This window comes from Vespa velutina, chromosome 12 (assembly GCF_912470025.1).
Source record: "Vespa velutina chromosome 12, iVesVel2.1, whole genome shotgun sequence".
NCBI lineage: Eukaryota > Metazoa > Arthropoda > Insecta > Hymenoptera > Vespidae > Vespa > Vespa velutina.
This window is the reverse complement of record NC_062199.1, coordinates 2,480,243-2,504,232: the sequence shown is the minus strand read 5'-3', so window position 1 is coordinate 2,504,232 and position 23,990 is coordinate 2,480,243. Positions and strand designations below refer to the sequence as shown.

The 23,990-nt window shown below is 27.6% G+C and overlaps 2 protein-coding genes across 2 annotated transcripts in view; one reads left to right on the top strand and one right to left on the bottom strand.

Moving 5' to 3' along the window:
- The first annotated feature begins 299 nt into the window (after positions 1 to 299).
- On the top strand, positions 300 to 3,890 carry LOC124953244 (caseinolytic peptidase B protein homolog). The gene is made up of 10 exons (XM_047504337.1): positions 300 to 1,217; positions 1,309 to 1,361; positions 1,433 to 1,622; positions 1,708 to 1,958; positions 2,068 to 2,158; positions 2,241 to 2,448; positions 2,542 to 2,674; positions 2,756 to 2,968; positions 3,045 to 3,342; positions 3,427 to 3,890. Exons 1-10 carry the CDS (start codon positions 863 to 865, stop codon positions 3,570 to 3,572), a joined length of 1,938 nt encoding a protein of 645 aa, XP_047360293.1. The 5' UTR covers positions 300 to 862; the 3' UTR covers positions 3,573 to 3,890.
- Positions 3,891 to 6,780: 2,890 nt separating this feature from the next.
- Positions 6,781 to 23,990, bottom strand: part of LOC124953331 (synaptotagmin-6) — a 39,205-nt gene continuing 21,995 nt past the window's right edge. The window contains exons 3-10 of the mRNA XM_047504555.1: positions 14,763 to 14,823; positions 12,715 to 12,988; positions 10,238 to 10,471; positions 10,044 to 10,139; positions 9,211 to 9,484; positions 8,828 to 9,061; positions 8,205 to 8,372; positions 6,781 to 8,000 (exon numbers count right to left, since the gene is read on the bottom strand). Coding sequence (XP_047360511.1) covers positions 7,812 to 8,000; positions 8,205 to 8,372; positions 8,828 to 9,061; positions 9,211 to 9,484; positions 10,044 to 10,139; positions 10,238 to 10,471; positions 12,715 to 12,988; positions 14,763 to 14,823 — 1,530 coding nt within the window. The 3' untranslated portion in view covers positions 6,781 to 7,811. The remainder of the gene's footprint in view (positions 8,001 to 8,204; positions 8,373 to 8,827; positions 9,062 to 9,210; positions 9,485 to 10,043; positions 10,140 to 10,237; positions 10,472 to 12,714; positions 12,989 to 14,762; positions 14,824 to 23,990) is intronic.

The following is a 23,990-nucleotide window of genomic DNA, read 5'->3' as shown; positions in this document are numbered from 1 at the left end:
AAACTTGCGACGTAATACCTTTCCGCAATGCAAAACGCATATGTGTTTTCTCGAACAATCGATGACGATTGAATTTTTGATAATTGAATGAAATTATATATTTTTTTCGAAGTATGTTGAATAAATTAAAATAATTTTTAAAAACGATCGATAATAGTTTAGAGTTGCGAGTATAATTTGAATGAATTTTATTTCTTTAAAGAAAATTTGAATTTTTCGTCACCGCGTTGGCCGAATATGATTGGCTCGACTTAGAAAATGGTCGACGGTCAATTAATTTTCAAAATTATCGTCATTCCTTCGTCCTTCGAATATTTTTCGATGACGTTATACATTTCTTACGAATGCTTTTGATTTCTCTTTTATTTCAATATTCAGGATGTAATTATTATTTTAGATAATTATTCGATTCTACGCAAATGACCTAAATTCTTTTCGTTACTCAAGACCACGCGATTAGATCGATGAAATTTTTGTTGTATGTTACGTGTTGGATCGATACTAACCTTCTTATACGATTAATATCTATTTAATATTTTAATCAGAAATTATATGTAACATTTATAATACATTATTTTCAATTACGCATTATATTTTTGAAAAACATACATGCTTTTTTTCTACATAATTATCAATGGATTCTCTTAGAGTATGTTCGCGTTTAATCGAAATAAATGATTTTTTCTAATTTTTATAAAAAATATGGATATTAATTTTATCGGGATAACGAATTATAAAATTATAAACGCGGATTTATCAATCGTTTCAAAGGAGCACCAAATATTAGTTAATATTATAATGTATGTATGTTTTCCGAAAAAAGTCACGTGTGTAATAAAGTAAAAAAAATAATATTTTGAAAATGTCACGGTGGTGTAACTTGAAATTATATCTCACCATGAGGAGCCCTAAACATACGGAAATAATATTAAGTTATTTGAAGCTTGGAAAGGATGGTAGAATCAGGGATACATTCTGTCAGTATGGTAGAGGTTATGGACAGTTTTGCTATATTCTAGAGAAACAGGCTTATCCATTATGTAAATTAATAGATGCATTCTATACAAAGTGTAATCCATTAGTTTTTAAGTATATAACTGGTCCACCCAGAATAGGAAAGAGTGATACGAATCAAAGCCGTTATAAAAATTTAGGATTAATATTAGGAGGTATTGGCCTTGTCACAGCTTTGTGTGATTCTCCTGATTTTACTAGAGGTAAAATATTATGTAGTATTTGACTATAAAATGTAACACATTTTGATATTATTTCTTTTTCTAACATTTATATACATTTTATGTGATCTAGAAAAGCGTTTCTTTCGTGCAGCACAATATGGCAATATACCAGAACTTAAAAAAGTATGTAAATGAATTTTTTATTATGCATGTATTAAGGAAATGGAGTTATTTTGTTATATTTCATTATACAGGCATTGTCAGATGGTATCGATGTGAATGAGAGACATCCATTGGGTTGGACTGCTTTACAAGCAGCAGCAATAAATGGAAAGGGAGATGCAGTTAAGTTTTTGATAGAAAAGGGTGCTGACTTAAATGCAGGAGACAATTTTATTAATGTTTATAAAACTGCTACGCAAAAAAGTTTACACATAAGAGAAGGTATTTTCAATAAAATTAATTATTAATATTTATGATGTAAATTAATAAATAATTATATTTTTAATGGCATCAAAATAATCTTTAGTATTTGAGAGAAGATCAGATGAATTCTTTGATGGATTGAACAGTAAAGCTACATTTCATGGTTTCACAGCATTACATTATGCTGTTCTAGCTAATTCTAAAAGTTGTGTAAAGGCATTATTAGATGCAGGAGCAAATCCTACTGTTGAAAATGATGCAGGACATCGACCAGTAGAATACACAAAGGAAGGAGAAATTAAAGAAATGCTTATCAAATATGCTATAATGTTTGATGAAATTTTGAAAGAAAAAGTATATATATATATATCTAAAAAAATAATCACAAATATTCTGTTGTTTGATATGTATATTCTTTGAGAATTTTTGGAATTCTATCCATAATTTTGATGATTAACTTTAGGAAGCAGAAGAACGACGTAGATTTCCATTGGAACAACGTCTTAAGCAGCACATTGTTGGACAGGAAGGACCAATTTCTATTGTTGCATCTAGTAAGAAAATATAACTTTTTAATTTATATAAAATATATTTCCCTTTCAAATAAATATAAAATATGTATCATTATTCATTAAGCTATTAGGAGAAAAGAGAATGGTTGGATAGATGAAGAACATCCATTAGTATTCTTATTTCTTGGTTCATCTGGAATTGGAAAAACTGAGTTGGCTAAACAATTAGCAGCATACATTCATAAAAATAAATCAGGTGGCTTTATACGCTTAGATATGTCTGAGTATCAAGAGAAACACGAAGTTGCTAAATTAATTGGTGCACCACCAGGGTATATTTATATATATTTTCTAACCCTTATACTAATTTTTCATGTCTAATTTTTATGTTCAGTTTTTTGTTTTCTTTTTTTTTTTTTGTTTAGATATGTAGGGCATGAAAGTGGTGGTCAATTAACAAAATTATTAAAAAAATGTCCTAATGCTGTTGTATTATTTGATGAAGTTGATAAAGCACATCCCGATGTCTTAACAGTACTATTACAACTATTTGATGAGGTATAATTAATAAATGTTATTAGTAAATATTTAATTAGATATTAAAAAATGATCTGATAATTAATATTTATAATTCAATAGGGAAGATTAACCGACGGTAAAGGAAAAACGATTGAATGTAAGAATGCTATATTTATAATGACATCAAATTTAGCAAACGAAGAGATCGCAGAATATGCCATTCAGCTTCGCGAAGAAGCAAACCGTTTATTGTCTCAAAGACTCGATAAAAATTCGAACGAAGATCAAGAACCAGAACATATTGAAATATCACGTAATTTTAAAGATCAAGTGGTACGATTAATTTTTTATTTTAATATAAAAATATTAAAATAATTTTAATTTGTTAATTATATTATTATTCATATAGGTACGACCGATATTGAAAGCGTATTTTCGAAGAGACGAATTTTTGGGTAGAATAAATGAAATTGTTTACTTCTTACCATTTTCTAGAGCAGAATTATTAAAATTAGTAGCTCGAGAATTAGAGGCATGGGCTGTACGTGCACGTGAAAGGCATATGATAGAATTAAAATGGGAGAGAGATGTTTTATCAGTATTAGCTGATGGATATGATTCTCATTATGGTGCACGTTCGATTAAGTATGAAGTTGAAAGACGTGTAGTCAATCAATTGGCTGCTGCTCATGAACGAGGACAAATTGGTATATATATTAATGTTTTTATTTGCAAATTAATTAAATTAATTCAATCTCATAATATATATATATATATATAACGCGTTATAGCAAAGGGATGTTGTGTATTACTTAAAGCAAAGTGGCATGAAAATGGAGCAAGTATATGCCTTTCCGTTCGGTCAAAAGGAGTAAAAGATTTTGTGGAGATCGCCGAAACCGATAATTTAGTTAAAAATGTAAATTCTTTGATCTAATTTGGAATTATTTCAGATTATTTAAGAAACATAGATAGACCATAATATAATGATAAAATTGACTTAATAATATGTGATTAAAATGAGATGAGACTTTTTTTCATTGCACTGTAACTAGTCATACAATTTTGAACTAAGATAAAACTGTATATATATATATTTAATTTCAAAGATTTTTCTCTACAACGTTCTTTTCGTGCTTTTTAACGCCATCACTTTTGACAGATATAATAAATGTTTCATTAGTTTAGGTAGAACATAATATATTATTTGTTCAATTTCTTCTCTCTATTCACATGGCTTTTTATAAATTAATTAGTATGATATATATATATATATATATATATATATATATATATATATATATATATATATATGCGCTCGAAGATTATTTGAAGTGACATAGTTAGAATTTCTTGCTTAATGATATCCAAGAAAATAAATTGATTGTTGTATACATTATTACTATAATGACTTTAATAAAAAATGATTTTCTGCATTTTTTTTGGAAATATTTTCTTCGTTTTTTTTTTTTTTTTTAATATCTATAAAAAAAGAAAATTCCACGAATACATCCACGATTTACCATGTAAATAATATATTCTTTATTACGAATAAAATTACGATAAGGATACATTACAAGAAAAATATAGATTACACATTACATGTAAGATACATTACTGTACGTACCAAGATGATATAAGATATTATTCGTAAGAAATCCACAAAACCAAGTTGTGGAGAATGGTTTTTCTATTTCTCCCTTCTGTTTTTGTTTTTTGTATTTTTGTAATTTTTTTTTTTCGATCGTTTTCCTTTAATTTGCAATTACAATATAGAAGAAGTTAAAACGTAATTCTTTTTTTTTCTTTTTTTTTCCTTTTTTTTTTTTGTTTTATGTTCATCATTTTTTATATTTGACAATCGATAGAATAAAAAGCAGTTCCATTTGATAGAATATTCTTGACATATACAATTAACATGCTGACGGTATTTCACTATACAGTGCAAGGCAAATTCAGGTCCGACCAACGGGGTGTCTATCGATTTAGAAATTATTAACGCTTTCTTCTTCTTCTTCTTCTTCTTCTTCTATTTTCTTTTACTTTTTTTTCTCTTTGCAAAGTTCCTGTAAAGGATATCAAGTGTAATATATTTTTATAAAGGAAGAATTTTTAATTATCGAAATTGAAGTGAGATTTCTTTTTTTTTTTCCTTTCTTCGTAAGATCATTTTTTTTTCACACATATATATATATATATATATATACATACATATATATATATTTTATATATATATAAAACATAAAATTATTAAAAAACGTTTAAAGATAGAGAATAGTAGTTCGGTAGACACCCGGGATGATTGTTCATACGGCGGTAAACATATATATATCTCAAGTATATGTATATGCACGCGTTAATATGCGTGTATATATGTATATACGTGTAAATTTAATACAAACAGTATACCTCTCGCTGTATGTGTACGTAGAACAATAGAAATACTGTGTAAATATAAGTTTAAGCGTACGATTCGGACCGATTATTTCTCGACAATAAAGCGTCCCTCCATTTTTTATTTTTTCCTTTTTCTTTACTCTTCATCTTTATTTTTCATTAAGCCATTTCTTTTTAATTTTTTTTCCTCTTATTTTTTTCTCCCACACGAAATTCCTTTGATACTACACAATTTTTGCGTTATATAATAATTGTACTTATATGTATAATATATATACACACACACATATATATATATATAAATATATATATATATATATATTTACTTATATATATTATACTCATTTTTATAATATGGATGATAACGATTATGTAATTTAATTTTTCTTCTTTTTCTTTTCTCTTGTTTTCATTTTACTTTTCTTTCTCTTCTTTTTTTTTTTTTTTTTTTTTTTCTTTTTTTTCATTATTTTATAATGATCTCATTCGTCACATTCGTGACTTTTCTCAGTCAAACGATTAAAAGATTCACACTATAAGATTTAATCATTTTTCAATAAATGATGGACTCTTTCTTGAATCCTCTTAAGTTATAATAATAATATTTTTGTGTTTTTTTTTTTTTTTTGGATTTGAAAATATCTTTTTTTATGATATGACAGTTTGGTCAGAAAATTCATGCAACGAGATAAGACATATATGTATATATATATGTATGTATAATCCTTCCAATAATTTTTTTTTAAATCTTCCATTTTCTTTATTACACATCGTAATATCAATATATTAAATTAATAAATTTTTGTTTTTTTTTTTTGTCTTTTTTTTGTCTTTTTTTTCTATTTTTATTATTTTTTTTTGTTTTTTTTTTGTTTTTTTTTGTTTTTTTTTTGTTTTTTTTTTTATTGAGATGGTATCTAGATCATCTTCTTTTAAATATTCCGACGACATGAATATGAATTAGTCTCGTGCTACACATTACAGTTTATGCATTTTTTTGTTGCTTTGCTTCGATAATTGTACGATTATTAACAATAACGTCTTCCGATATATATGTATATTATATATATATTACATATTAATTTATATATATATATAATATAATATAATATTATAGCGAACAGTTAATAGTTTAATAGTTTATAATTTAATAATAATTATAACAATAATAATAATAATAATAATAATAATAATAATAATAATAATAATAATAATAATAATAATAGTAATAATAATAATAATAATAGTAATAATAATAATAATAATAACAATAATAATAATAATAATTATTATTATTATATATAATAGATACATTTACACGAGAGACATATATTTTTTTAGGCCTTCGAATTCGATAACAAGCCGTGTCTTTTCCGTGCGTGAAAATTTTTTGTCGTAATTCCTTTTTTTTTTCTTTTTATTGTTTTTTATTCTTTTTTGTTTTGTTTTGTTGTAATTCCTTTCTCCTTCCTTCTTGTTATTTTATTAATATTCTTTGGAGGCCACATTTTTTGCACATTTAAGAAGGCTTAGGCCTAATTAAGTCGATTTAAGTCTCCTCTAATTATGTTTATTTTTTTTTATTCTGTTTTTCATTTATTTATTTATTTATTTATTTTTTTTTTTTTTTATTTATTTATTTTGAATTAAATACACATGCGATGAAAAGTAATATCGGACTTTCTTGTCGGACGTTTTATTAGAAATACTAAATGTTTTCATTGAAATGCGTTTTTAGCTTAAAATGATTTTTATCTTAAAACTTTAGTTTGTACGATTTACTTACGTTCGTAGTAAAATGGTACATGGTTTTTTTCTCTCCCTTTTCTTTCTTTTCTTTTCCTCTTTTTTTTTTTTTTTTTTTTACGAAGATATTTTCATAACGTAATAATATACATATATCTTAATATATTAAATTAATATAAATATATTAATAACAAAACGGGACCCTTCAATTCATTTAAATTGTAGCAGATACATTTTCATTAATTACACGAATATATTCTCATATTTAAATGATCAAGATTTAAAAAATCTCAATTTTCATAAGTTCACGGTTGATAATAAATCTGCTATAATATAATACATATACAATAAAATATATAATGTTATATAATATATATTGTAAAATTGAACGTAACATAAACGTGATAATAATATAATTCAGAGAGATAATGATTTTCAATAACATTAATTTCGAATCCTTTTCTTTTCTTACTTTTTTTAACTTCTTCTTTTCTTTTCTTTTTTCTTTCTTTTTTCTTCTTCTTCTTCTTTCTTCTTTTTTTTAGTTTTACATGTATAATAACACTACTTAGTTTTTATGTTTTATATCGTTATTCAACGATATTCCCTAAGGCTATCACAAAAGTGAACAAGGGATTATTTAGATTAGAGATTACGAGTATGGAGAAGAGGAGGAGATACATATTTTTCTTTGTTGATTCAATTATTGATTATGGTACCTGATAGTTTGGTATCGAACCTTGCTAATATGATAAAACACGTTCCTTTCATTTATCAATATCAGATCTTGATCAATTAATCGTTTAAATAATTTCTAAAATTAATACGAAATTAATTGAATTAGATCTCTTCTTATTTTTTTTATTCTTTCTTTTCTTCTTCTTTTTTCTTTCTTTTTTTTTTCTCTCATTCTTTCTTCCTTTAAGGATATCGTAATTATATCTTTTTGGATTCTTCTATAAGAGATATTTCCTCAATTGGAAATTCTTTGATAAATATTCAACGATGACGTTTAAGAGTCTAATGAAACAAACTAATGCAATGTATGCCACATGGCAATGGTCTTTCTTGGCGACTGAGTCATATGATGCCAATGTTCACGAGTCTGATTGCTACTACTTTCTGATCCTGATCTTGTTGATACTGTAGCTGGTCCAACTATACAAGAGCCAACTATAGCATTTCCACCGATGAGTTCGCTGCTTGAATCTAAGACGCATACCTTTAATGAAAAGACAATTAAATTTGTTATTGTCGATTTTAGAGAAGAAAAACGTGTGTATTCTTGTATATTTAATTGAATAATCTGCAATTTTTTTTTAAATCATGTTACTCTTTTCTTCTTTTTCTTTTCTTTCTCCTTCTTTTTATTTTTTTTTGGAAAAAAACAATCATTATTAAATTTTTAAGAAACGACATTACATACCTCGATCGCGGATGTTGCGAGAGAAGTCGCAGGAACATTGAAGGTCATTGCTTCGTTCCATACAGGACTCGTCGTTGCCTTTCTCACAGCAGTTTTCTTTTTCTTCTTTACTCTTTTATCGCCGCAAAGTAGACTGACTTTTACGAATGGATCCAATGTTTCCTTTTCCTAAATATAATTTTTTTTCTTTTCAATGTCAAATGTCAAAGTTTTATTTATCAATCAGAAATAGGAGAAAAAGAAATGTATCTTAAAGAGTTAACAGATTTTCTTTTTTTTTTCCTATAATTATTTATGTAATTAAATAATTATAATTGTTCCGCCTGCAAACATGCAACCATGCGGACATTGTCGATTATATTAATGGCGAATGCTATATATAGAAATTTTTTCTCATCCCTCACAGTATGCAACACCGTCATACATAATTTGTAAATATCGGTTACATACTCTACGGGATAAAAAAAGAGGTTGCTTATTGATAGATGGCGTTCACAAGCAACATTATCTACGTTGTCTGAAATATTGCCTATGTCCAGGCGTCACATATATATTTTTCTTTTTTTTTTTTTTTTCTAAATTAATTATATCAATTAATTTTCTTTATGAACGCAATTAATTACCTGCGATGGGAATAAATTTCTTGCTTTGAGTATAACCACAGTGAGTCTTTCGGCACTGGGTAAATAAGAAAGCGAAAGAAGAACCTCTTGAATTTCCTCTGGTGGTTTTTTCTCACGTTCAATTTCGCCCCAAACTTCGATGGAAGATGAAGTTGAAGGTAATTCTAAACTGTCCATCGCGACCCTAACTGATCCTACAATGTCGTTTCTTGAGAAACGATCGTAATCGAATACCTATAATTTAAAAAAACAAAAAAGACTGTGTCAGTCTTTTAATTAGGTTCCGATTAAAATTAAATTAAATATTTTTTATATTACAAAAATATTAGAATGCAACATTGATTAGATAGAAAAATTAGATAGAAAATAACAAAGTTGATGACCTGTAGAACCAACGTCTTGTCCTGTAATTCTTCATAACTGACTGGAAATTTAAAGTGTTGATCGAAAAAAGGATTAGGATCATTTCTATGAATCGGCGTTTGCCTCTTGCGTGTATCAACTTCAGGACTGAGTGTTAGTTTCACATAAGGATCGTTGAAACCACCTTGATCGCTGCCAGCTAGATCATGTGCTTCGATTAGATGAACGTGGAGATCGGATCGATCGAAATCATACTTCAAACGTAAATGCAATCGGCCGAGGCTTTTACCGGTTCTACAAAAAAAAAAAAAAAGAGATTTTTCTCACGCACACACACACATACACACACACATACATATATATATATTTTTTTTTGTAATAATACATTATCTTTGTTTTGTAATAATATATTATTACAAAAAAAGCTTTTTTTTTTTATCAATTTTTATCAAATCATTCTTTTTCCTTTTTTTTTTTTTTTTTTTTTTTTTCTGTGTAATTCTCTTTGTGCCGATACATCGTACAAGATTATTTACACGTACTCGTTAGGCATTAAATAGTAATCAGCTTCTACGACAGCAGTTAAATTGTACTGCTTTAACGTGTACGCCATTTAATCGGTGATTTGATCTCCCACACTGTTTGAATATCGCTTAAATAAATTGACCATTTCCTGATGATTCAATTACTCTCTATACCATAGGAATAAACATGTATACTCTCTTTATTTCTCTCTTTCTTTCTCTCTCGTTCTCTTTTTGGAATTATTTATCGTAATAAACCATTATGATCATTGATATGTACGTGTATGTATACATATTAATGTTGTTACATTAATTTATATTTGTCTTACCTTCGAGCGCTTAAAAATACTGGACCATCTCTTCTTTGATAAAGATCTGGTTGAAGCGAACCTAAAGGTGATGCTGGTGGTGCTGGACCACCATCGCTATTATAATTAAAATTATTAATTATATTTAGATTAATTTTGATTAATTTAACGTCGAATTGAAGATATTTCTAATATTTATTTTATCTTGAATTTACCTAATAGAAGCACGCGGAGGAGGAATGAGAAGTGGTGAAAGACAACGACTAGCTCTTGGCGTTCCTTGGATGCCACTAATCGAAGGACATCCGCAAGATGAACTAACGCCTGTTGCTAATGACGATAGAGAACTTTGTGAGGGTGAAGCATTTCCGCTGTGTAGACTTCCGGAATAACTCGCGGGACTTCCACATCTTGCATCCAATGATGCTGTTCTTGCTGGTGATGGCGATCTATTGGAAAAGCAAATTGTTTGTTTAAAAATAATTGTTAAAGGAGAGAGAAAGAAAAAAGTAAAAAGAAAGAAAGAAAAAAAGAAAAAAAGAAAAAAGAAAAAGGAATAGTAATTTTTTACAAATTGATATTTATCAGATTTAAAACAAACGTTCTGATAATATTCAAAATAAATACCGTATGTCATAATATATTGAAAATATATATGCGTATAATTATAATACTATATATAAAGAAAAAAGAAAAAAGAAAAAAGAAAAAAGAAAAAAGAAAAAAAAAACAACAATGATTTCCTTCAACAAAATTTTCTCAATTTAATTATATTGAAATTTAAACCAACATTTTGTGCATGGTAATTTGTCTAACAAAATTCTACACCTTTCATCTCTCTATACTCTACTCTTTGAACTTCATGAACAAAAGGATCACAAAAGCATTGTTCGTAATCGAGTTTCGAAAGTTAACAAATATATCTCGCATATAACTAATATACCCCAAAGGTAATAACTTATTATTTACATTTTAAATACTTCTTCTTCTTTTTTCCTTTTTTTCTTTTTTTTATTTTTCTTTTTTCTTATATTATAATATTTTCACCGCAATAAAAGTTTTCTCGATAGAAGCAGAAACTAAACTTAAAGGTTTAATCTACTTACGTTTTTTAAAGTTTTTTTTTTTTTTCCAGTTAACTTAAATAAACTTAATAAACAAGAATGGTTTTTTTTTTTTTTTTTTTTTTTTTTTTTTAAAGGAAAAACAGAGGAGTTACTTAAGTCCTAATATAAAGGGTGGACCATATAAAAGTTTCTCGATGATATTAAAAAAATCGATTACTACTTAAAAACTTCTATATTAATTTGAAAAATGTCTCGAAAAAGAGTAATTGTTTTTTAAAATCGCGTAAGATTTTTTGACTCAATCTATATAAACGAATGAATATTCATTTCGCAAGTGGATATATAAATACATAGATTATATGCATAAATAAATACATACATATATATATATATATATATATATATATATATATATATATATATATATATATATATATGTAAAAGTAAAATGGGGTTAGCACGTTTTACGTTATCTGAAATTGGATCGGCCAATCATCATTCTTATCGTGTATCGCCATCAAAAAGTTTAATGCCAGCTGGAGTAGCTATTTCCCTGTTCGGTCGTTCGTGTTTAACAGCAAGTCCTAGCCTAATAGACACACCCACGCGACTCATTATATCTTGCCGGACATTTAATGCACCAACCGAGATTGAATATCTACCGTCCATCAGTGATATTAAACGACCTCGAAGGAAAAGAATGAAAAGGCGCTCCATCTTAGTTCCATTTCGAACTTCAATACAATCTATTTAAATCATTTCGCATAATCGTATATTTTTATTACAATATCTTAACAAACTCAAATATTATTAATTAATTTCTAATTGAATAATTCTAATCACAATTTCTATTCAATTATATTATAGGATGGGCCAATATGTATATAAAACTTATCAATTATTTATTCGATTTTTCTCCTTTACATTAGATCGAACAAATTTTAATGACGGACTATACAGATAATATTTTGTTCTGTTTTGTTTTTTTTTTCTTCATTAATTGGTAAAAGTAAATAAAAATTCTTTTAAGAAAATTTAAATTTAATAATTAAATATCCCCTATGATATAGGCAATCCTCCAAGCATTGTTGATATTGTTCTTTGCGAGCGCCATCTATCAGTAAGAAACTTTTTTAAACCCCATAGAGTATGCAACAACGTCATACGTAACTGTACTCATTGATTGCATACTCTATATTTTCTAGGTTTCATTATTGACATTTATAAATAAATTAATTAATTAACAAAGTAAATGAATTAATAATTTTTTTTTATAGAAAATAATTAATAATAAAGCGTGGCCTATTCAATCATTATGGTTTTCAGATTGTAAAATTACAATCTTGAGCTTTTTTACAATTTGAAAAAAAAAAAAAAGAAAAAAAGAAAAAAAAATGAGCCTAAAGTCTTGCAAAAAAAGGTGATCTACGTTCAATGTCAGTTTTACGAACTTTCCTTGGCCCACCCTGCATTAAATCCAAAACTATAATATTCTTCATATTTAATCAAATTACTTGAAAAGAAAAATTGATTATATTTCTAGAACGAGCTTTCAATGAAAATGAAAAGTAAAATTTAATTTCTAATAGCTCGATTAGAAATAAAAAGGAATTTAATGAATTAACCTTGAACTTCTGCTAGGTGGATATGAAGAAGCGGCGTGTAAAGGATCATGATGATGATGATGATGATGATGATGGTGATGATGTTGTTGTTGATGATGACGTCCATCGGGCCCGAACGCTCTGATTTGAGGGGAAGAACCACGATGAGGGGAAGGACCTGAGGCACCTTCTTGAGAACTTTGCGAGCTGACGGATGAATTTCTTCCAAGGGCTCGTCCACTTCCACTTCCCCCACTACCACACGGATAACTACGACTTTGATGTGGTAATCCTCCTAAAATATAATTATTCGTTATTCAATACTATGAATTTTTTATCTTTCTAATCGATTTAATCATGCCGATCGATATAATGATGTGAAAAATATACGATTAGAAATTTTTATTAGAAAAAAAAAAGAAAGAAAAAAAAAAGTAGACAAAATTTTATTTTCTTATTATTAGAATGATTTACGATAAATACATATAAAAACCAATGCACAAGTGAGAGGAGATAAAAAAGAAAAAAAAAAAAAATGCTTTAATAAAAACGTTGTTCGAAAATTTATGTTGTTCGAATTTGATTGTCAAAATTTCACAGTAAATATCTTTTAAAGGTCAAAAAAAAAAAAAAATGTGTGGAATAGTTACGTCGTATAACTCTTACATTGAAAGTAGAAACGGAAAAATTTTGATTAATTTGCGACATAGTTTTTCTTCATTCTTTCTTTCCTTTAATTATTATTATTTAATTCATTGATAGATAATGATTTTTCCTTTATACTTTTGTTATCTCATTCTTATGATTGATCATATATTTTATCGATTTTCATCTCTTTCCTTGGTACAAACTTATATCATAAATCGTTTGATCTTTTTCTTTTTTAATTATTTATTTTTATTTCTCTATTTCCCCTATTTATTTTATAATATTTTCCTGAATTTCAATCGTTATAAGTTTCAACACGCAAATGCGAATACGAATCACAAATTTTATTGGTGGAAAGTTAAAATAGACTAGTCGTTCTTTCAATATTTAATGGCAATAAAAAAATCGAAAAATATTAATATATATATATATATTATATATGTATATATATATATACATATACACACATGTATGTACGATAAATGAATGAAATATATTCGCAAATGTATAAAATACATCTAATAAAATTTTACCGTCAAACTAGGAGGATTCAAACTCATTTATTTTTATCGATTTTTTCGTATCCGATTTATTTATTTTTTCTTTTAATAAATGTAAAATAAAAAATTAAAAAAAAAATATATATATATATTTTTTTTTTAATCGTCTTATACATACATACATACATACATATATATATATATATATATATATATATATATATATATATATATTTTTCTAAAAAAAAATATTTCAAAATGTTACAGGTCAGAGAAGAGAATACGTTTGATAAAGAATTTACACGTACAAATGCACATTTTTTACGTCATTATTTTCCTTAGAAACGACCTACCCCTTTTTTTACAGTGCATAAAAATCGCCTGCAACGTGGTGCACACTTTTTATAACGGGGATATGAAACATAACGCTCGTAAACAGTGCCAAGTGGCGCACCGTGAGCTCGTAAAAATCTAAATATGAAAGATAATCGAGAGAGCGTAAAACTTTGGGAACGTAGTTATCGCGTGGGAAGGACGAAGAGAGAGAGAGAGAGAGAGAGAGAGAGAGAGAGAGAGAGAGAGAGAAATTAAAAAAAAAAAAGAGTAAAGATAGGAGAAAACAAGGAAACGAAAAAATAAAAAATAAATATGTTTTTTTTTTACGCTTGACCAAAGTTACTTACTATAAAAAAATTTATTTGTAATAAAAATGAATTCTTAAAAATAATCCCAATGAATATGGTAAATGTTTGATATAAAGTTTAATATTATTTAGAAAGAATTGTTCATTCGATATAATTGTAATAAAATTAAAATCGTATATGAATAACAGAAATATTTGATGAAATTAAAAAAAAAAAAAAAAATAAAGAAATAAAATTTCTTATCATTTAAATACTAGTTAAAAATAAAAATCGATACCTGATTCGACCATTACGGGTGATGGTTGTATAGTATGTTGTTCCTTGGCGACGTTGAATTCCTAAAAATATAAAAAAGAAGAAAGTTCTTTGTTAATAAAGCTAAAGACAAAGACAAGAAGATATAAGAGATCGAAGGGATAAAAGGGATTATAATAATTTTCTAAATCAATTAATATCTAATATTATCACCCCTTAGGAAATTGAAATTTCTCTCTCTCTCTCTCTCCCTCTCTCTATCTCTCTTTCTTTTCCCATACGATTTTCTTTATCAAAGAAGGAATAAATTAACGTATGAATAAACTCGTTCGTTAATTGGTCAAAGCTGGAAATCGAATATCATTGGATTGGAGAGTTAGCAGGTATTATTTTTGCATGATTTGTCACTAAAATTAATCACCGATAGGGAAAGAAAGAGAGAAAGAGGGAGAGGGAGAGAGAGAGAGAGAGAGATTTTATATATATATATTTTTTTTTTTAATTAAAATTGAAGCATATATTACGTATCAGAAAATTTTATCGAGTATTCATTAATTTTCTACATATATAATTATTTATATATATATATATATATATATATATATCAAATTATTTTTAAATTACTGAAACGAAAGAAATTACAAAGATTAAAAAAATTTGTCTTATCTTTTCTCTATTTAATATCTCCTTTTAGTTCTCTTCTTACTCTTCGAAACACTCATGACGTCTGCAAGGAATTACCACCACTATTCTTCGGGACCCTTATAACTCACCCTTACGACCAATAATTTCCAACTAGTTGCGAGATAATCGTGGTAATTAAAGCGAATCGAGCAAATTATCGGAATCGGTCTTTCGTAAATAGAAAATAGGAAATAGGAAATAGAAAATAGAAAAGAGAAAATAGTAAAAAAAATATAAGAAAACGAAATAAAACAAAAAAAAAAAAAATATAAGAAAATAAAAAATACGAGAACGTAAAATTAACTTTCGAATTGGTTGTATTAGTCGAGGTTGCGAAAATGATGTTGTTTGAAAAAAGGTGGGCTAAAAGAAAAAAAAGAAACAAAAAAAAGAAGCAAGAAAAAAAAAAAAAGAGAAAACGCAGAGGAAAAAAGGGAAAAGGAAATTTTTGATTTTGCTGAAGTGAATCGATCTTCGTCGTTATCTTCGTAACGTGTCGAAAAGAACCGAAGAAATGCGTACTCTTGACCCAGTTGCAGATGATCTTTTATCACACTTGGGAATCGTCATTATGTATTTTCATCCTCATTTCCCCACCCTCTTCGCTTACCCCGACATTACTATTACCCCCTTACTCCCTTCATCGCCGAAGAAGTCGTTTAATCCTCCTGGGAAAGCTCGGGAAGACTCGTTATACAATTTTTTTTCTTCTTTTTTCTGTCTTTTTTCCTTTTTTTTTTTTTATCTGATGATGTATATACACTCTCTCACCCCCTGTTTTGTGTGTGTATGTGTGTGCGTAGTTTTTTTTTCCTTTTTTATTATCTTTCCCCGTATAATAAATCTCGATAGGTAGATACCTCTCTTTTGAATCTTTTTTCCTCACTTTATTTCTACCCACACATTTTGTTAAAAATCGTAATGATAACAATAACAATAACAATAACAATAACAATAAAAATAACAATAAAAATAACAATAACAATAACAATAACAATAACAATAACAATAACAATAACAATAACAACAACTACAACAATAATAATAATAATAATAATAATAATAATAATAATAATAATAATAATAATAATAATAATAATAATAAAAAATAAATTTAAAGTTAACTCCGTAAACTTCCTTTGAAGTTTGACATTAAAATATTATTTATATATATATATATATTTATATAAATTTTTTAATATTTCAACGTTGTTCTAATTTCATCAGAGGATCATTCATACTAATTAGTACTGATAGCTTTTTTCCATTGAGAAAATTCCCCAAAGATCCATTATTGTTATATACTTGTTATATAAATCTTTTTGCTCCGATCACGTGACCTTGGGAAAAGATTAACATTTACTCAAATCAAACATTTCTCTAGTCTGACCTAATCTACCTTCCTTCCTACCTTACGTATCTTTCGTTCGTTTCTCCTTTTCCTTTTTTTTTTTTATTCTTTCTCTTCTTTTTTTTATTTTTTTTTTTTTTTTTTTTTTATTATTTTTTCTCTTTTTTTTTCTTTGACTTCCTTTATTTTAATCTTACCTCGTTGTATGACGATAAAAACGTCTACGGTATCTTTACGTTAAGATAATAAATCTTCGTTATCGCGTGTTTGAAGAGAGAAGGACATATAGTGAGAAAGGGTTTGGGAAAGGAGAAGGAAGATTTGAGAAAAATTCACGTTAAGCTTGTACTGACTATATAACGTGTCTTTACTACTGTCCTACGATATCTTGTCCATGTATCAATCATTCTCAGATCAAACGTCTTTCTGCGAATTTTATATTTGATAATTTATCGTTAATATTTTTAAACTATCGATTATATTGAATAATTTTCTCATTGTCATTAGATCAAATGATAATATTGTTTGTAGATAAATAATAAATTTGTAGAAATATATAAAAAAAAAAGAATCGATGAATTCGTCTTGCTTCTGTTTATTTTTTCTTCTTTTCATTAAATTAAATTGCAATTTTTAAATATCATTATTTCATATGAATTTTCTTTCTCTTCTTTTTTTTTTTTTTTTTTCGAAACATAAATATAAGATCATGAATCTCTCTCTCTCTCTCTCTCTCTCTCTATCTCTCTCTTTCTTTCTCCTTCGAGGAATCAAAAAGATAATAAGTGTTATGGCAAAGAAAGATCAGAACACGAATTCGAATTTCGACGTTCTGGCAAATGTCGAATAGTAAAGGTAATGTTGAAAGGTAGAGGGGCGAGGTCGCTGGAAGCTGCTTTTCACGGGTCGATACTCTGAGCAAGCGGAGCAGGTCCTGTGGTTACGCCCACCGAACTCAAATATCAAATCTTTTGCGCGTTTTTCTTTTTTTACTTTTTCTTTATGTCTTCGTTAACTTTTCATCATCTTCAAAGATTTCTATAACAATCGATCGTTCGAAATCCCAACTATCGACATATTAATTCATTAATATTTAAAATTGATTTTATTGAAAATAAAGAAAAAGAAAGGAAATGAAAAAATACAACTTAAAAATATTGATCAAACGAATAGAATTTTTTTATACAAAGAGATTAGTATAATTTATTAATTCATACCGAATGAAAATCATTTGGAAACATTTAAATATAAAATAATTAAAAGTCATGTAAGAAAGAAGGAGACAGAGAACGCGAATGGTGTTAAATTGCGAAAAATATGTTTGTGTGATAGCAAGGCTTATTGTGTCACGTAGAACATTAATAATGTACTTTACGATCGTCAGAATAAAGGATTATATACAGAGATAGATACCTATGTATCTACACACATACACACACACATACACACACAAACAGAGACAGATAGACAGACAGACAGACGGACAGATGTATAGTATTCACATATTCAGCGTGACAAATACAATGAAAAAGGATTCTCGCTCGATCTATCTTTCATCCATAGCACAATGGTTGCAAAGCCACGAAGTGTGATAGTATCCCCGTGAAACCACACGAGTGTTTTTGCAACGAAGTTTGTATCATCGGGAAAGTAGAGGGATGCTATGGGATGCAAACAAATCGTTTTCCATGAGAAAATATTCTCGAGAAAGAAAGAGAAAGAGAAAGAGAGAAAGAAAGAAAGAAAGAAAGAAAGAAAGAAAACGAGAGATAGATAGATAGAAAAGTAATAGGAGATGGAGGGTTGAATTTTATCGTGATTCCATTTATAAAAGTTTTCAACTTTTCATTTTACTTTTCTTTTTTAGATCCGATCAAACAAGCTTTATAATTATAGATCCTAGAAATAATTAGCTTTCTCCTCTCTTTCTCTCTCTTGTCATTAATTGGTAAAAAAGCAAATATATAATTCTTTTAAGAAAATTTAATAATTAATACGCCTGACAATAGGCAATACTTCAGGCATCGTCGATAATGTTGCTTGCGAGCGCCATCTATCAGTAAGCAACGTTTTTATCCCTCAGAGTACATATGCAACTCCATTATACACACCTGCAGACATCGGTTGCATACTCTATGGGATGAAAAAAAAAAGTTGCTTACTGATAGATGGCGCTTGCAAGCAACATTATCGACAATGTCTGGAGGGTTGCATATATCTGAAGGGTTGCTTCGTTATTAATATTGACGTATAAATAAAATTATGTAACAGATGAATCGTTGCATTGTTTTTTTACGAAAAAAAGAAAAAAAAAAAGAAGAAAAAATTGTAATAAAGTGTTGTTTAATGATCGTCCTTGTTTATAAATGAAGATTCTCGTTTTATCTCTTGCTTAAAATAATAATAATAATAATAATAATAATAATAATAATTATTATTATTATTATTATTATTATTATTTAAAAAATTGATAAAGAAGGGAAAGAATGAAGATATTGTAAATAGTTAGATTTTCACAGTTTTACTGAAAATCCCTAGTCTATGCTAGTCATCCTTTACGACGAACGAAGCGACGCAAATAAAGGAATGATCTTATTTACAGTTTCTCGTCCACCCTGTTTACGTCGTTCGCTGCATACGACCCGAAGAAGTTTCTTCAGAGAATTGTAGGTTACTGTTTTTTCCAGACAAACAATTCCATTTTTCTCTTTTTGACTTTCATCGCGTTCTATACGTAAACTACCGGTCTCATACAGAGTTCTATACTGAAAAACAGATAACATTCTCATTCTGTTAAGAAGAAAGAAGAAAGAAGAAAAAAGAAAGAAGAAAGAAAGATGGTTGTGACGTTAATTAATTTCATTTTGAAATGATACAATATTCTCTTTTTTCTTCTTTTCTTTATTTCTTCTTTTCTTTCTTTCTTTTTTTCTTTTTTTTTTTCCAGTAATTTTATTACGACATTCACGGCTTTTATCGATCACAAAATATACGTACGCATTTTATGCTGAACTTATCATATATACATTTTATTTTATTTTAACAATTACGAATTTTATACTTTTTTAACAAAATTTATCATTGTCATTATGTCCATTTTATATTTTTATAGCAAATCTTCTGATAAAAAAAAAACGAAAAAAAAAAAATCGATAGAAGTAATGAATTAAATTATAATAGAGAGATATCCTTATTATCTATGATAGTTATTGAAAAATTCATGCTAGTGAAACGATCGTTTTTGGAAAAATCCGATGCATTTGACTCGCTACGATTTATAATTTACTCATCAAAATGTTCCTTTGCTCGATATCATTTCGTTCATGATATATACCTGTCTTTCCTCTCTCTCCCCCGCCACCTCTTCTCTCTCTCTCTCTCTCTTTTTCTCTTTATCTTCGTTTCCCTTGAGGTACGTTTTACTCTCGTATTCAATAGCACAACGTTTAATAATTCCATCGTTCTATACAAGTTCTATGCAGTTTGACGTCTAATATTACAATACAACGAAGTTCGTTGTCGATAGAGGAGCTGAGCTTCATACGAGATTTGTTATCTATTTATTGTCCCGTTCGATATTTCTCCTCTGTCTCATACACATAGACACAAATATACATACATTATCAACATGCACATGCATCCAAATGACACGTTTATCGATAAATTTTATATATTAAATACTTTTAATGATTTATTATCCAAATTTTTCGCAATATTTTTTTCCATCCTTTTTTATAATTATTATCTAAATTTTCACAAAATATTTAAATGTATATATATATATATTTAAATAATGATATTCAACGAACGAATGATATCTTCGTTTTCTTACACGAGAAAGCATCGTTTTGTGAATCGAATAACGCAAAGGTAGAAGTCAGGCATTAGGCGTACAAGCAAATCTGGTTAGATCAATTTCCTATCCTTGGTAAGACACGCGATGAGAACTCTACCTCAGAAATGTTCTTGAGAAGTCAGTTATTACTATTTCATGCACAGTAGATGCGTTTAGATATTAGTGAAAGAACGGGACAAAGACAAAAAAAAAAAAAAAAAAAAAAAAGACAGAAAAAGAAAAAAAAATTTTAATAAAATCAAATGGAACGAAGAAGAATGAATTATGATGATTGTTTCGAGAACGAAGATATAAACGATGAGTGCTCGATGATAACGATTGTTAGATAAATAAGAGAATAAAAGAAAAGTAAACAAGCCAGCGAAAGATTAATTATTACTAATTAATAAACGTGTTGATAATGACAATAATAGATAAATAATGAAGATGAATGAATGATATAATATTGTTTAGCATAAAAGCTCGATAAGAATGATCGTAAAAAAAAATCTAATAATGAAAATTTGTTAAAAATAAAAATAGAATATGTTATTGTCTACAAAATGAAAATAAATAATTGAAAAGAATAATTATATGCAATATGACATTTGACTGACAAAAGAATTAAAACAAAAAAATCAGAGAATATAAAAGGAATGAACGTAAATATACGATAAACATAAATCATTATAATTTTTGCATGTCAGTAAAATATTTACAATTCATAGGTGAGCTTCTTTTTTTTTATTCATTTTTTTTTTTATGAGATTAGATAAAAGAAAGTTAGAATTGAAAATTACAGATCTTGACAAATTTTCGCCTCTTTCTTTTTATATGAGTATACGTGTGCGTATATGCATATAAATATATTCATAGATATATCTATTTATATTTTTCTCATTCACATTTAATCTGTTAATTGTATTTGAAAAAATATAATCATCGTAAACGGATGATAATATTTTGTTTTATGACAAATCATGGGAAAAAAATTAAATAACCTTTTGCTATTTACATTAAAATTTTAGTTAGACAATATCTACTTAGACAAATCATTTCCCCTCCCCCCCCCCCCTCTCCCAGTTCGTCTGCACCTCGCCGTTTAGACGCAACTACCATTTAGACACACCTACACTATAAACAAGATAGGAGACGACATATAAACGACACGTAAGCGACAAGGTAAGGCAATTTATGTTTTTGTTTTCTCTCTCACTCATTCTGTCTCTCTCTCTCTCTTTTTCTTTCTCTCTCTCTCTCTCTCTCTCTCTATCTATCTTTCTATTCCTTTTTTCTTTTTTTTTTTTTTTTATTTCGATGTTACTTCAGAATATTCTAAAATGTTAAAAGCGACGTTACACCACGCGGTAAACTTATCGGTAAACTTATCGGTGATAAAGTTCACCGAAAAAATAAAACAGAAAATTATTTTCTTTGACACAAACTCTTGAAAAGGTGAAAATTAAAGGGACCCTCCATTTACTTTTTCGTGCGTCGTTAAGTATGATTTTATAATCTTACAGATAATGCAATTCTAATCCATTTATATTAGATATGAAAAGTGAAAATTTACCAATGGAGACAAGTCAAGATATACCTTTCTTTTTTTTTCTTTTCGTTTTTCGTCCCCTTTCATTTTCGAGAAATCGAGTGAGAGATCGAGAGAGATCAAGAGAGAGAGAGAGAGAGAGAGAGAGAGAGAGAGAGAGAAAGAGAGAGAGAGCTTGCCATTAAATATTTTTTTCTGAAAAAAAAAAAAAAAAAAAAAAAAAAAAAAAACTTTTCTCATACATTCGTAAGTAGCTTGTTCGATGTTCGTGTGTCCATATTTGAACAATCTCTATAGATTGGATTGAGTTTAAATTTTCTGATCGAGCTCATATCAAGTTTCTTTTTTTTTTTTTTCCTTACACATACAAGGCAAGTCAAAAGTTTTGTGGTTTTATAATCTGTATAAAAAAAAAAAAAAAGAGAAAACGGGGTAATAGATTTTTCAAATCATCTTTCGTGCAAACCCTCTATATTTTTCTAACTTCATTGTCACGGGATTTATTTTATGAGATTCTTTTTTTCTTTCTTCCTTTGCTTTTTTCTTTCTTTTTTTTTTTTTTTTTTTTAAATTGCACAAACATCGAATGAAACAGATCCGTTGTCTTATTTGTTTGATCAAATTGATAAATAAAAATGATTTCTTTTTTTATTGGAACAACAAAATTATATAATTAATTAAAATGATCATATTCTCTATCATTAATATTGTTATCATAACAAATTAATATATATATACACATACATATACATATATATATTTTTTTTTTCTAATCATTTTTACTAATAATTAGTAAGAATTGAGTGATAAATGATAGCTTTGTAACGTCGGTACTTTGCGAGACAAGCGTGTAACCACAGCAGAGACGAGCCGTTTATTAAACCTAATTTAGTCCACGGCACGATCGTGAATCTAATTATAATGACGGCGATGGGAAAGGGCTAAGAAAATTAACGCGATGGAATCTAAAGAGACGAACAGACTTGGTCTCTCTCTCTCTCTCTCTCTCTCTCTCTCTCTCTCTCTATCTCTCTATCTTTCTCTCCCACCCCTTCTGTACATATATATATGTATATGTGTGTTAGAGTTCTTATGATTGTAATATAATACGATGCTCATATTTTCATTCCATTTTAATTGTCACGTACGTTACTCTAAAATATGTAAACTTAGTTCATAATAACAACATTAATAATAATAATAATATTAATAATAATAATAACAACAACAGCAACAATAATAATGATAATAATAGTAGCAACTTTTAATGCAGATTTTGTTTTTAAAAATCTTGAAAATTAAATGGTCTTATTAAAAAATTGTGCAAACGATCGATCGAATGATATTGTTTTTTTTTTTTTCTTTTTCCTTTCCTTTTTTTTTTAATTATTATTATTATTATTATCATACTATTGTGATGCGTTCGTACGGAATTTTATTTGAAGATGTTCGATAGGAAAGTTTTTGAGATATATCCTCTCTATAGATTCTATTCGTACCAGTTATCAACCTATATATACATATACATATATATATATATATATATATATATATATATATATCTTCATTTTGTTTAGAAGTTTTCCTAGTGATTCTCGTTCGCATGTACACACATATACATACAATATGCGAATGTGAAGCTATTTTAAACGTTCCGACGTCGGATGGTCGTGTCTCTGTCAGCTCTTCAATACCAATTAACCACTCATTCGTTCGGAATCGTCAAGTAGAAAGCATCGATCCGGAATGCGAAGTACGTCCTTCCGAGTTCTTCCCAAACATATACTACTACTACTACTATTACTACTACTATTATTAAAATATTTATTAC

Bases quoted from the DNA above. Each gene is read 5' to 3' on its own strand.
- LOC124953244 (XM_047504337.1), top strand. From the start codon at position 863: ATGTCACGGTGGTGTAACTTGAAATTATATCTCACCATGAGGAGCCCT. The intron at 1,218-1,308 runs GTAAAATATTAT...TATGTGATCTAG, and splicing joins TTCTCCTGATTTTACTAGAG to AAAAGCGTTTCTTTCGTGCA. The intron at 2,159-2,240 runs GTAAGAAAATAT...TTATTCATTAAG, and splicing joins AATTTCTATTGTTGCATCTA to CTATTAGGAGAAAAGAGAAT.